The sequence below is a fragment of the Notolepis coatsorum genome (assembly GCF_963971535.1).
Source record: "Notolepis coatsorum genome assembly, chromosome: 6".
NCBI classification, from domain to species: Eukaryota; Metazoa; Chordata; class Actinopteri; order Aulopiformes; family Paralepididae; genus Notolepis; species Notolepis coatsorum.
In genome coordinates, this window is record NC_140170.1 from 174,501,899 (window position 1) to 174,517,287 (window position 15,389).

General features: G+C 43.0%; 2 protein-coding genes across 3 annotated transcripts in view; one reads left to right on the forward strand and one right to left on the reverse strand.

The window, feature by feature from the left end:
* The window catches only part of ippk (inositol 1,3,4,5,6-pentakisphosphate 2-kinase), a 62,006-nt gene extending 54,410 nt beyond the window's left edge, over window positions 1–7,596 (forward strand). Inside the window, exons 14-16 of one of the 2 annotated variants that reach the window (XM_084316491.1) lie at window positions 347–5,201; window positions 5,270–6,949; window positions 7,219–7,596. In XM_084316491.1, coding sequence (XP_084172617.1) covers window positions 347–569 — 223 coding nt within the window. In that variant the 3' untranslated portion in view covers window positions 570–5,201; window positions 5,270–6,949; window positions 7,219–7,596. Of the gene's footprint in view, window positions 1–346; window positions 6,950–7,218 lie in introns of both variants that reach the window. The other variant, XM_084316490.1, reaches the window with a different exon arrangement.
* Window positions 7,597–7,773: 177 nt separating this feature from the next.
* cenpp (centromere protein P) overlaps window positions 7,774–15,389 on the reverse strand; it is a 245,573-nt gene continuing 237,957 nt past the window's right edge. The window contains exons 7-9 of the mRNA XM_084316493.1: window positions 11,725–11,804; window positions 10,523–10,614; window positions 7,774–8,298 (exon numbers count right to left, since the gene is read on the reverse strand). Coding sequence (XP_084172619.1) covers window positions 8,183–8,298; window positions 10,523–10,614; window positions 11,725–11,804 — 288 coding nt within the window. The 3' untranslated portion in view covers window positions 7,774–8,182. The remainder of the gene's footprint in view (window positions 8,299–10,522; window positions 10,615–11,724; window positions 11,805–15,389) is intronic.

Here is a 15,389-nt window from a genome sequence, read left to right on the forward strand (position 1 = left end):
AAAAGCCCTATATATTTTACCACTACCATAATGCTGAAGTGTCTGGTTCCTCCTCCTTCATTCAGTGTTGAAGCTTCAGAAAGCCTTGTTCCTCCGTCTCCCTTCATCTCCTCTTTACTTTTCTTACCTTCTCGCTGCCCTTCTTTCTCCATTAAAAGTGGTTTATTGTCTATTTATAAAGTTTATATGTTTTCTTACATTACCAAAGCAAGCAGGATGCCATGAATCAATTAAACAGTAAAAGTCAACAGAGGAAGTCAACAGAGGAAGTTGCTTAGTGACCATCAAATGTAACATCTCTCTCTCTCTCTCTCTCTCTCTCTCTCTCTCTCTCTCTCGCTCTCAGTCAGAAGCAGAGAGACTTCCAGTCCTCCAAACCACCGTGCTTCTCCTTCTCGGTGTCCATCTTGGACCTCGACCCCAAGCCCTTCGACAGCATCCCCTGTCAGCAGAGACTGGACCACAAGATCATGGCTTACTACAGCCGGACTAGCAGCCCGCTGCCGCGACAGAGCGGCTATATGGCTCTGGACCGAGAGGACTGCACACTGCTGTTTCACCCTGTATGAAACCAGAGGCATGAAGCACAGACGGTTAGGCAAGCCTGTCCTGTGAGCATTTAAGGACGCCATGTTGATGCCTGAAACCAGAGTCCTTTATTATGTGTAGTTGGATGTGTCTCATAAGGACATTAAAGGATGCTATCCTTTGTCTATCTTTGTCATGAGAAAATGCCTGAGCCGTTGGTCATTCCTAGAAGGGTCAACAACCTAATGTTGCCAGGCAGCAAATACAATTTCATGCAGTGAAGCAAAGTTGTAGCTAATATTGCTTTGTAACATCATTTAGCAGGAGGAAGTAAGAACGGAAGACTTGAAATATTTCTAGACCGTCAATATTTGTTTTATAGAAACGGTTTGGACAAATCTATAAAATATGGTTCTATCGAGGTGTCCATATGGCGTCCTGTTGCCTACAGCCAATAGGAGAGGGACTAGACAATGATGTCATTACATTTTGAGAATTCATCATTCATTGGGCCAGCGCTGGTGTAACTATGGTAACCACTGTGCTCTGGTTCCATTGAGTTCTTGACATAACCTTGTAATCTTCAGCCTGGTTTATTGCATGTAGAACCAATAATCAGCCAGTGGGCTCCAGACCCAGGAACTAGGGCTCTCATTGGGTCGAATCCCCACAGTCTCCATCACACGCTACACTTCTCTGGAATTCTACTGAAGTGAGTTTAATCCCTGTAGAATTCTACTGAACTGCTACAGTGACAGTTCTCGTGGTAGTTTGATGGTTCTGTAACTACTATGGATCTCAAACTTCAACAGAAAAGTGTTCTTTCCACGTTGGAGACCCACAGGAGGTTCAGGTGGACCTTGTGGTGAATAGACCTCATTTCTATACAGCCTCTCCATACAGGAAGTGCATCTGATGTCTTTAGTTGTATATTCTGTTCTCAGTGATTTTAATATTTATTGGAAATGAATAGGGGTTTTCTTTTCTTTCTTTAAAATTTTTTTTGGTTCTGTTTTGGTATTGGACTTTCTGATGTACTTCCTGAATGTCTGGGGGTGTCATGGTAACGACCTCTGCCTGACCACTCCCCTCTGCCTTCTCCTTGGCAGCGCTTCTGAAACACGAAGCTAAACAAGGATATTAACGTAAATGCAAAAGGTTTTAACAGAGAAACATATCGTTGGTTTAATGTGTAGATAGATATGATGTCTGGGCTGTTTTGTTAAAGTGAATGTAGAAGGAGGTGTTTGGTCAAGTTGGACTATGGTGGCCATGTTGCTGCCTCCTCTAGAATTAACAGGTGTTGGTTGTAGATAAGTAACAATGGCCTCCATAACACCATGGTGATGCTAGTTGCTTAGCAACAGCCATGGAGCAGGACTGTGGAACCAACATGGCTGCCACAGAAAACATTCATGGTTCGACTCTACAGTATGGCTCTGGTCTGAAGCAGACTGTGGCTCTAGCTCTGAGCCAGTGGTTTGGCGTAAGCGGACATTATTCTGTTCCGATGATCTTAACGCTGTACTTGGAAAGGCCTTGGTAACATAATGCAACCATCAGCTTTGGTTACCAATTCCTACTAAATCATTTTGGGGACCCAACACTGAGACCCACCTCTGGGTCCCAAGCCAGCCTTGGAAAACCACTGGTCATTTCCTGAAGACACAGACGGAGCTGAAGAGCAGGGACTCCTGGGGTAGAACGGTGACGGGTCACAGCTCAGACAGTTTAACAGACAGACAGACGGGCTGGATTGAAGGAAGGAGAATGTGATTTTGAAGCGTCCTTGGACCACAGGTGGAATCTGTTTATGGAATGTTCTAAGTTAACTGTCGGGACACAGATCTGAGGTGTGGAACGAGGAGATGATCTGATGTCCTGCTCCAGTGCAAAATGTATAGACGGGTACAGACAGACAGACTGCTGCTTCAGTTTTGACGTGCCAAAAGTGTCTTGTTAGTGGTGTTTGAGCGCAGTTCTCTACTGCACGGTGGTTTCGGAGGTGGTGTTTCTATGTGCCTACATGTACTGTCTGGGTGAGAGGCTTGAGAAACCCCCCCCAGAAAAACAGAAAAGGCTTCTTCCCTGACACCAGAATGTCTGTGTTGAAACCGGCCCCGTTACACCGGCTTCATTCACACGGCAACAGGAGTCCGGCCTGCTTCTCCACACCGGTGTGCTCCAGCTGTGCGTTGGTTTCAAAACGTAGTCTCGTTATAAAGTAAGTGCCTACTAAGTCCTGAATTAAACATTTCCTTAAATGAAAGAGGTTGCACCACAGAGATGTGCTGTACGGAGCGGGTGGTGATGTCACCGTTAAGCAGCATAGCTCCGCCCACAGCATCATTCTCCAGTCATTTCATGCCATTTTGCAACTCAGTTATATAAGTTGTGATCAAGCCAATTATGCTAGTCGGCAGCTAATGCCCCCAGTAACCATGATGGAACTCTTATCTTTGACCGCTGATTGGCCACTCGTCTTAGTGATGACTTTACATCCAAACCAGTTAGAATATGCCCTCCGTACTCGACATGCAACCACATTTCGTAGCTGACTAGTTATAAATGAACTAGTAGCTACTAGGCCTCTCGTAAGGACTTAGGACTAGTAAGGAGAACTGACTCAGAGCTGGTAGTGTGATGACCCAGGTGTGATGGTGTATCTGTGCTGATGCTGTAGTGAAATGATCTGGGTCTTTGAGTTAAAACAGTTTGAGTTCCTGTGCAAATGAAGCCGTCATGCCTCGGGTCTGATCTTATCCGGTTTCTCTTCGTTCAGACGGACGGGTAGGTCAGATCTGTGACGTGATTGAGTTCAGATTGCGTGTGTCTTGTGTAAAAATGTGCCGATAACGTACCTCTAATCTCCAACGACCCTCCTGCTGAGGGGGTTAATACAACGCTGCGCTCGGGACAACTGGCAACCAGGATGTTTCTAAACTCTGAGCTTAATGGTGAAACGAGGAGAGGACGGTGTCGTCAGCGAAGCCTGAAACGCGGTGAAGATTCCCATCGAGCATGTGCTCAACCCGCCCCGTCATTCAGCCTCTAATGACATCACCATCCTCTCCTCACGAACCTCCCAGTCATCGTGAACGCACCATAATGCCAGCAGCCCACTGGGAGACAAACCAATGGCTGCTTTTCATGCTGCATTCAGGACACCTGGGAACTGGGAAATCTGTGCTCTCCTCAGGTTGAAAACCTCATGATTCCCAGTTGTCTTGAATGCCTCTTAGAAACTGGTAACACTTGAGACGTGTCCCCTTTGATCTCTGTGGCCACTCTGACCCCTTTCTGTTGTGTCGATTGGTCCGCTACCCTGCAGGAGTTGCATATCATTTGATCTGCAGGCCATTTGATCCAGGGCCCATATTCACAAAGCCCACTGATCTGGGATCAGTGACTAGGAGCACTGTATTCAGACTAACAGACTAAAGCTGACTCTAGATCATTACTCACACTTTGAGAGGTGTTGTCAATATAGACCCAGAAGAGTTCTGCAGTCCTGTAACCTGATCACTAATCCTAGATCAGGGCCTGTGTTTATCAAACTTGTTATGAGTACGAGTACTGACCTAGGATCAAGACTGCTCAGGTCACACGACCACATACACATCAGTGACTGGTCTCAGATCTGTACTCCTGTTTTGAATGTGTATGCATACATGTCCACGCCTTTAAAGGCTTAAACATTAGACTCAGTGATCCTGTGTCTAAAGTCCTGTAGTGTCTTCCAGCCTCAGGTCCATGCTAGGTAGTAGACAGAAGTAAATCACTTGTATAGTAGAAAGAGGATGTATTGTTATGGATGAACCTGTGTCTGAAAGCTCATGATATCTACTATTTAATAGGCTGCTTATACCAGCTTTCAAAACACCAGAGGAATCTGACTGCTTCACACTGACTGCAGGTGTTGAAGAGTGACGGCTTCAGAGCTTCACACGACTGCAGGTGTTTATGGCTTCAGAGCTGCTTCACATGACTGCAGGTGTTTATGGCTTCAGAGCTTCACATGACTGCAGGTGTTTATGGCTTCAGAGCTTCACATGACTGCAGGTGTTTATGGCTTCAGAGCTTCACATGACTGCAGGTGTTTATGGCTTCAGAGCTTCACATGACTGCAGGTGTTTATGGCTTCAGAGCTTCACATGACTGCAGGTGTTTGACGGCTTCAGAGCTTCACATGACTGACTGCAGGTGTTTATGGCTTCAGAGCTTCACATGACTGACTGCAGGTGTTTATGGCTTCAGAGCTTCACACGACTGACTGCAGGTGTTTATGGCTTCAGAGCTTCACATGACTGCAGGTGTTTATGGCTTCAGAGCTTCACACGACTGACTGCAGGTGTTTATGGCTTCAGAGCTTCACATGACTGACTGCAGGTGTTTATGGCTTCAGAGCTTCACATGACTGACTGCAGGTGTTTATGGCTTCAGAGCTTCACATGACTGCAGGTGTTTATGGCTTCAGAGCTTCACATGACTGCAGGTGTTTATGGCTTCAGAGCTTCACATGACTGACTGCAGGTGTTTATGGCTTCAGAGCTTCACATGACTGCAGGTGTTTATGGCTTCAGAGCTTCACATGACTGCAGGTGTTTATGGCTTCAGAACTTCACATGACTGCAGGTGTTTATGGCTTCAGAGCTTCACACGACTGACTGCAGGTGTTTATGGCTTCAGAGCTTCACATGACTGCAGGTGTTTATGGCTTCAGAACTTCACATGACTGCAGGTGTTTATGGCTTCAGAGCTTCACACGACTGACTGCAGGTGTTTATGGCTTCAGAGCTTCACACGACTGACTGCAGGTGTTGACGTATTGCATATGGAAGTTACTTTGATAGTTTTAGTGTATGCCTATTGCATAGCATTTAGTAGGTGTTGTTTATAATCATACCGCATCATATTCAGCAGGTAGTGCGCATTATGGGCTATGGCACCAGGTTAGTCGACTCTACAGGGGAAGGGGGCGGAGTCACAGAGATATAAACGGACCAACTGAACCAACCACTGATGAGAATTGCTGATGTATAAAAGATGATGAGACACAGGAACATTTTGAGGCAATGGGCGGCAAACCGGACCTACATTATAATACATCATTCAGAACCGGACCTACATTATAATGCATCATTCAGAACTAGGGATGTCCGATATTATCGGCCGATATCCGCATTAAAATGTGATATCGGAAAATATCGGTATAGTTTTTTTTACATTTCTATAACCTTTATTTACCCAGGCAAGCAAGTAAGAACAAATTCTGATTTTATTTATTGTCAAAACTATGCATAATGTTGTGTTAATTCCACAACAAGAGATATGTAATGTTAATTACCTGAAATTATTCCATTTTTCGGGGGGGGAAACCCTGCATATATCGGTATCGGTTGATATCTGTATCGGAAATTAAGAGTTGGACAATATCGGTATCGGTAAAAAAGCCAATATCGAGCATCCCTATTCAGAACCTGACCTACATTATAATACATCATTCAGAACCGGAACTACATTATAATACATCGTTCAGAACCGGACCTACATTATAATAAATCATTCAGAACCGGACCTACATTATAATACATCATTCAGAACCGGAACTACATTATAATACATCGTTCAGAACCGGACCTACATTATAATAAATCATTCAGAACCGGACCTACATTATAATACATCATTCAGAACCGGACCTACATTATAATACATCATTCAGAACCGGACATACATTATAATACATCATTCAGAACCTGATCTACATAATACATCATTCAGAACCTGATTTACATTATAATAACATCATTCTGACAGGAATGACGGAAGACTGTCAAATAATCGTTAGAACGTTCAGTTCCCTAAATTAGAGTGATCATAGATACACCTCAACACACTGGGACCACATATTTTGTGCCTGTTTGAATCCAACCAGAGATGAACAGCAGTGGGTGGGAGGGGGCGGTTCAAAGTGGACTGAAACAGTGTTCAGAGACCGGTAGGACTCCACCCACCATCAGCAAGACTCTGAACTGCTACCAAACGCACCTCATCTCACATCAGTAGCCCATTCCAAGGTCACATTGAACTAGTCCTGACATCCCTGGTGTTCAGACGGGTTCCTGGTGTTCAGACGGGTCCCGGGGTTCAGACGGGTCCCTGGTGTTCAGACTGGTCCCTGGCGTTCAGACTGGTGTTCAAACTGGTCCCTGGTTTCAAACTGGTCCCTGGGGTTCAGACTGGTCCCTGGTGTTCAGACTGGTCCCGGGGTTCAGACTGGTCCCTGGTGTTCAGACTGGTCCCTGGTGTTCAGACTGGTCCCTGGTGTTCAGACTGGTCCCTGGTGTTCAGACTGGTCCCTGGTGTTCAGACTGGTCCCGGGGTTCAGACTGGTCCCTGGTGTTCAGACTGGTCCCTGGTGTTCAGACTGGTGTTCAGACTGGTCCCTGGTGTTCAGACTGGTCCCTGGTGTTCAGACTGGTGTTCAGACTGGTCCCTGGTGTTCAGACTGGTCCCTGGTGTTCAGACTGGTCCCTGGTGTTCAGACTGGTGTTCAGACTGGTCCCTGGTGTTCAGACTGGTCCCTGGTGTTCAGACTGGTGTTCAGACTGGTCCCTGGTGTTCAGACTGGTCCCTGGTGTTCAGACTGGTGTTCAGACTGGTCCCTGGTGTTCAGACTGGTCCCAGGGTTCACGCTGCTCAGCAGAAACTTGGCCCTTGACTTTACCTCACAATGTTGCCTATGTGTCGTGACCTTTGACCTTTAAGAATGGATGGACTTTTTAACACTTAAAATAAAAACCATCACAAACACTGTGATACCTAAGAAACTTATAATACTTGTGTGTGTGTGTATATAGCTGAGGAGAAAAACCCTATTTCGGAATACAAATGGGACATTGCTGTCTAGCATTTTGTATTTAAATTATTTATTTTTTTAGATCTTGACTAATGACATATTTACAGAGCAGACATTCTGTCCACGTGTAGAAGAGCGACGGCATTAAGAGAAACAGAGTGATTGAAACAGAGAGCTGTTTATATTGAATAAAGTCATTTCTAAGAGAAAAACGCTTGGTGTTTCATTTGGTTCTAAGTGATTTCATATGTTACTCCCAGGACACGTGCATTTCCAATTCATCCTTTATTTTCAGACGTACAGCTCTTACTTAACGTGCTGTTTGAAAGACCCAGAGGAGACGGATCAGGCCGTAAGGGAGACATTTGTAACACTAAAGATGGCGGGAACAACAAAACTACTTGTTGCAAACATTCAGCGAAAATAATGAGATGTGATTTTATGTTGAGTCAAATTTGTAATTTATTGCATTTTGAGGTGAGATGTTTTAAAAATGAATAACTGCCAATGGGAATCGTGCAGCGAGTGGTTGCCGTGGTAATTAAGGATTCCGTGGTTGAAACCGCTGGATGGTATTTTCCCCATGGCACAGCCCGGGACATCAGCCAGTCATCAAGCACTTCATGAGACGGCCTCTAGAGGGCGCTGCCCTGTACAGTATCTCTGCTGCGTCTTCACACATTAACACATTAGTGTTGTCAATCATTTACCATCGACTTCAAATATGAAAGACAAGACTTATTTGGGACTTGGGGAAACAATGACCTGGTCCCACCTGTGCTAAAGGGTTGGTTATCTACTCATGGCCTTGATGACGCTCTCTATAGCAGCCTCCGGCCCCTGGCTCCTCAGCAGGCAGGTGAAGGCAGCAGGAGCTCCGTCTATCGCATCTGGATGCAGCTGCACGGCTGACGGACCAGGAGGAACAAGATGTTAATATACATTATAATATACACTTCACTGATGGTGTTCACTACAAGTCAGCGGCACAGTGACATGACTAGAACTACAGTACATGGTGTATTTAAGGTACCTACTATTACTACAGTACATGGTGTATTTAAGGTACCTACTATTACTACAGTACATGGTGTGTAACTACTACTACTATAGTACATGGTGTATTTAAGGTAACTATTACTATAGTACATGGTGTATTTAAGGTAACTACTACTACTACAGTACATGGTGTATTTAAGGTAACTACTACTATAGTACATGGTGTATTTAAGGTAACTACTACTACTACAGTACATGGTGTATATAAGGTAACTACTACTATAGTACATGGTGTATTTAAGGTAACTACTACTACTATAGTACATGGTGTATTTAAGGTAACTACTACTACTATAGTACATGGTGTATTTAAGGTAACTACTACTATAGTACATGGTGTATTTAAGGTAACTACTACTACTATAGTACATGGTGTATTTAAGGTAACTACTACTATAGTACATGGTGTATTTAAGGTAACTACTACTACTATAGTACATGGTGTATTTAAGGTAACTACTACTATAGTACATGGTGTATTTAAGGTAACTACTACTACTATAGTACATGGTGTATTTAAGGTAACTACTACTACTATAGTACATGGTGTATTTAAGGTAACTACTACTATAGTACATGGTGTATTTAAGGTAACTACTACTACTATAGTACATGGTGTATTTAAGCTAACTACTACTACAGTACATGGTGTATTTAAGGTAACTACTACTATAGTACATGGTGTATTTAAGGTAACTACTACTACTATAGTACATGGTGTATTTAAGGTAACTACTACTACAGTACATGGTGTATTTAAGGTAACTACTACTATAGTACATGGTGTATTTAAGGTACCTACTACTACAGTACATGGTGTATTTAAGGTAACTACTACTACAGTACATGGTGTATTTAAGGTAACTACTACTACAGTACATGGTGTATTTAAGTTAACTACTACTACTATAGTACATGGTGTATTTAAGGTTACTACTACTACAGTACATGGTGTATTTAAGGTAACTACTACTACAGTACATGGTGTATTTAAGGTTACTACTACTACAGTACATGGTGTATTTAAGGTAACTACTACTACAGTACATGGTGTATTTAAGGTAACTACTATAGTACATGGTGTATTTAAGGTAACTACTACTACAGTACATGGTGTATTTAAGGTAACTACTACTATAGTACATGGTGTATTTAAGGTAACTACTACTACAGTACATGGTGTATTTAAGGTAACTACTACTATAGTACATGGTGTATTTAAGGTACCTACTACTACAGTACATGGTGTATTTAAGGTAACTACTACTACAGTACATGGTGTATTTAAGGTAACTACTACTACAGTACATGGTGTATTTAAGTTAACTACTACTACTATAGTACATGGTGTATTTAAGGTTACTACTACTACAGTACATGGTGTATTTAAGGTAACTACTACTACAGTACATGGTGTATTTAAGGTAACTACTATAGTACATGGTGTATTTAAGGTAACTACTACTACAGTACATGGTGTATTTAAGGTAACTATTACTATAGTACATGGTGTATTTAAGGTAACTACTACTACAGTACATGGTGTATTTAAGGTAACTACTACTACAGTACATGGTGTATTTAAGGTAACTACTATAGTACATGGTGTATTTAAGGTAACTACTACTACAGTACATGGTGTATTTAAGGTAACTATTACTATAGTACATGGTGTATTTAAGGTAACTACTACTACAGTACATGGTGTATTTAAGGTAACTACTACTACAGTACATGGTGTATTTAAGGTAACTACTACTACAGTACATGGTGTATTTAAGGTAACTATTACTATAGTACATGGTGTATTTAAGGTAACTACTACTACAGTACATGGTGTATTTAAGGTAACTACTACTACAGTACATGGTGTATTTAAGGTAACTACTACTACAGTACATGGTGTATTTAAGGTAACTATTACTATAGTACATGGTGTATTTAAGGTAACTACTACTACAGTACATGGTGTATTTAAGGTAACTACTACTACAGTACATGGTGTATTTAAGGTAACTACTACTACAGTACATGGTGTATTTAAGGTAACTACTACAGTACATGGTCTCTCACCTTTCTGAGGGAACTTGGTCAGCAGGTCAATCTGAGGGGTAACTCCTCCCTCTCTGCTCACCTCTGCTGACCAATGGATGAACAGCTCACAACTATAGACAGAAGAGACAGAGTTCTGGTTTCCTTATTACTTTCACATCAAGTTGGGGGGGGGGGGGCTGTGTTCAATGTGAAATGTGAAACACATTTGTACGTTTTATGTCCGATTACCCTCCTTGCATCAGCATGACAGAATTTAGGTTGAAAATAGGCTAGCTGGCCCTTTAAGCCATATTGTTTCCATTAAGATCAGTTACACTGACAGCAGACTCTAGTCTGCACTGGGTTCCCCTGCCTCTCGTTGTCATGGCGTTGTGATGGCAGAAATGAACGGGTAGTTTACACAGTAAAATTATATTAAAGTAGAGGGGGTAGTTTCTATCTACACAGTACAAAGAGATGAAAGCTAGAGGGGTAGTTTCCATCTACACTGTACAAAGAGATTAAAGTTTAGGGGTAGTTTCTATCTACACTGTACAAAGAGATTAAAGTTTAGGGGTAGTTTCTATCTACACAGTACAAAGAGATGAAAGCTTAGGGGTAGTTTCTATCTACACTGTACAAAGAGATGAAAGCTTAGGGGTAGTTTCTATCTACACAGTACAAAGAGATTAAAGTTTAGGGGTAGTTTCTATCTACACAGTACAAAGAGATGAAAGCTTAGGGGTAGTTTCTATCTACACTGTACAAAGAGATGAAAGCTTAGGGGTAGTTTCTATCTACACTGTACAAAGAGATGAAAGCTTAGGGGTAGTTTCTATCTACACAGTACAAAGAGATTAAAGTTTAGGGGTAGTTTCTATCTACACTGTACAAAGAGATGAAAGCTTAGGGGTAGTTTCTATCTACACTGTACAAAGAGATTAAAGTGTAGGGGTAGTTTCTATCTACACAGTACAAAGAGATTAAAGTTTAGGGGTAGTTTCTATCTACACAGTACAAAGAGATTAAAATTTAGGGGTAGTTTCTATCTACACTGTACAAAGAGATGAAAGCTTAGGGGTAGTTTCTATCTACACTGTACAAAGAGATTAAAGCTTAGGGGTAGTTTCTATCTACACTGTACAAAGAGATTAAAGCTTAGGGGTAGTTTCTATCTACACAGTACACAGAGGTATACTATGGTTTTGTTATCAGTGAGAAGAGGAAATTATGTCATTTACCCAGGAAGTTGAGGGTTGTGGATGGTCATGACCTCTGACCTGCAGCCTCCGGGAAGAGAGACCACAGCTGGATACTTCTCCTAGAGAGAGTGAGAGAGAGAGAGAGACAGGAGGAGAGAAAGAGAGAGAAACAGAATGGGAGAGAGACAGACAGAATGAGAGAGAGACAGACAGCTATAAGCATATGGTAGGATTACGTAGACATACTAACTATTGTCTGGTCCAAATACCCCCCCCCCAGCAGCAGCTGTTCACAGGGACACACCCATCACCTGTTGGACACACCCCTAATGACTCATGACTACTGTAATCAGCTGCCAGGGTTTCACTGTGTGTGTGTGTGTGTGGTTCTGGTTCTCTGACCAACATAGTCCTCAGGCTTCACAGGAAAGCAAGTCATCCAAGAGCCAATCAGAGGCCTTTGATAGTAACAAGCACCAATCAGCAATAGCTGCGACAACCCATGCATCCACACACATGCACACACACATTAGTACTTTATTTACATATATTTTTTATTGCCTATATCTATTGTGCATTTATTGTATTATGACCGACTATTTGCATACCGCCCCAACAGGTCCACGGAGGACGCCATAGCCCATGTGCTGCACACAGCAGCATCACACCTGGACAAGAGGCAGGGGAACTATGTGAGAATGCTATTCATCGACTACAGCTCGGCATTCAATACCATAGTCCCCTCCATACTCATAGCCAAGCTCAGGGACCTGGGCTTGAACTATGACCTCTGCCAGTGGGTCTTGGACTTCCTGACGGGCAGACCCCAGGTGGTGAGAGCAGGCAACTGCACCTCCTCATCCATCACCCTCAACATAGGGGCCCCCCAGGGCTGTGTTCTGAGTCCCCTCCTCTACTCCCTGTACACACACGACTGTGTGGCTCAGCGGAGTAGCAATACAATCATCAAATTTGCTGACGACACAGTGGTGGTGGGCCTGATCTCTGCCAACGACGAGAGGGCCTACCTGGAAGAGGTCAAGGTCCTGGCGGGATGGTGCCAGGAAAACAGCCTCTCCCTGAACGTCAGCAAAACAAAGGAGATGATTGTGGACTTCAGGAGGTCGGGGGTCAAGGACTACAGCCCCCTCAGCATCGACGGGGCACCGGTTGAGAGAGTCAACAGCTTTAAGTACCTCGGAGCCTACATATCCGAGGACTTGACATGGACCACACACATTGACAGTGTTGTGAAGAAGGCACGGCAACGCCTCTACTTCCTCAGGCGCCTAAGGAAGTTCCAAGTCAGTCAGAAGATCCTTAAGAACTTCTACTCATGTACAATAGAGAGCATCCTGACTGGCAACATCACCTCCTGGTTTGGGAATAGCACTGCACAAGACCGAAGCAGACTACAAAGAGTGACACGTTCAGCCGAACGCACAATTGGAGGGGGGCTCCCCACCCTCCAGAACATTTACAACAAGCGTTGCAGGGGCAAGGCTAAGAGAATCATTAAAGACTCCAGTCACCCGAACAACTGCCTCTTTGAACTGCTGCGGTCAGGCAAGCGATACCGGAGTCTCAAGGCGAGCACAGAAAGACTCAGAAGAAGCTTCTATCCCCAGGCCATCAGGCTGCTAAACGAACAATGAACACTACACAACAACAACCATCAAACGCACATAGCACACACATCCACACGCACACACTCACTTTAAACAAACACACTGTAGCACCCACTCCACACACTTTATAGTACACACTCACTTTAAACAAACACACTGTAGCACCCACTCCCCACACTCTATATTTATTGATGAAGGATTGCACTACAACTCGTACACCTTACTGTAAATTGTACCTAAATTGTACCTCATCCCATTTCTGCTTTGCACTATATAGTACTGTACATTAGTACACTGCATAGTATTGTATATTATATGGTAACTCAGTTACGTCTATTCTGCATCGAACATTGTACATATGTCTATACTGAACACTGTGACCTCATTTTCTACTTCTAAATTACATGCTATACTATGTTATTTGATACTATCTTGTCTAGCACAGTCTCTGGAGCGTAACAGTAAGAAGCATTTTGTATGAAAGTATTCTGTACTTCTGTATGACAACTATTAAAGAAACTTGAAAACTACAGACCCTGCTGCTCATCTGCACCTTTGTTTACATTGTTTATTTTCTCGTATTTTTATATTCCAATTTCATTTGATTGTTTACACTGGTTAGTGGTTATTTAAAAAAAAAAAGTCCTATTCAGATAGTTTTACTGTTTACACAGTTTATTTTTCACATCAAATTGTATTTATATATATATTTTTGTCTTTCTACTATTACCCTGCCCATACCTGTACCCCCCTTCCCCCCTGCCAGTGATGCAGTCGTAATATGGGAACTGCCCAAACGCCACGCGCATACATGTTCCCTCGGTTGCGCACAGAACAGATGATTATTATGCATAACAATGTTTTAAATGTAATTGTAGTTACAATTTCTTTAATTGAATTAACTTAAACTAGAAAAGTAAATACAAACTAAATTAACAATGTAACTTAGAGTTAGTTTACAGAAGGACAGTTTCCTTCAGACTGAAGCACAACTTGTCTCATCCTTCCAGTCGGGACCACAGATCAAGCAACCCCCCACCAATTGGTACAGGGCTTGTATTTTGGTTTGGCACTTCTCGTTGTTATGCTATCGGTATCCTATTATTTTTTGTGTGCGCGCCGTGCACATCATTGCGCGCACTTCTGCCTCAGTGACCTACCTAAACGGCGTTTAACCGCATTTGTGCACGACTGCATGCCTGCCTCCTGCTGAAATGCAACTACCTCCATTCAAAAGAAACCACTTCAAAAGAAGGGGACTTGCGTTTTGCTGAAGATCTGAAGTGAATGCTTAGTCATGATGTCAACGTTTTCCATAAGCTCCGGTTTCACCACAGTTTCTGAAAATCTTCACCCGGCGAAGGAGTTTTCAAATTTGATTGATTGAACATTTTATTAACAGATTGCAGAATGGGTAGAATACAGTACAGCTCAATACACACAATTGTTAAGGGGATGCAGACCAGAGAAAGACTTTCGTCTTGTTTACATCAGGGTCCCCCATTTTCAATTCATAATGAATTGTAAGTAGGGTGCAACTAGCACCGTGCAATCCATTCTTTGTGGATCTAGCCCATAGTCTTTACCCTGTTACCTGGTACATAGTATTTACTATCCAGAATAGCGCTGCTAGGATCCTGATGAGGGTGCGCAAATATGATCACATCACCCCCACCCTCAGATCACTTCACTGGCTCCCCGTGGAACACAGGATCGAGTACAAGGTCTCCCTCCTCACTCACCAGTGCGTACACGGTGGTGCCCCTGCCTACCTCAAGGAACTCCTCACCCCCCAGTCCTCCTCACGTTCCCTCCGCTCCGGCACAGCCTACCTCCTCAAAGCCCCCAGGACTAAGCTGCACACCATGGGCGATCACGCCTTCTGCTCTGCCGCAACCAGACTGTGGAATGCTCTCCCCATCCACCTGAGAGCACCACAATCCGTCAAGGCTTTTAAAAGGGGCCTAAAAACATTTCTCAAGGCTTTTGCCTGAATTTTTCTTTTACTTTTCTTTTTACTTCTATTCATTTTATTATTATTTAATTTAATTAAATGTTTATGTTCTTCCATTTAAT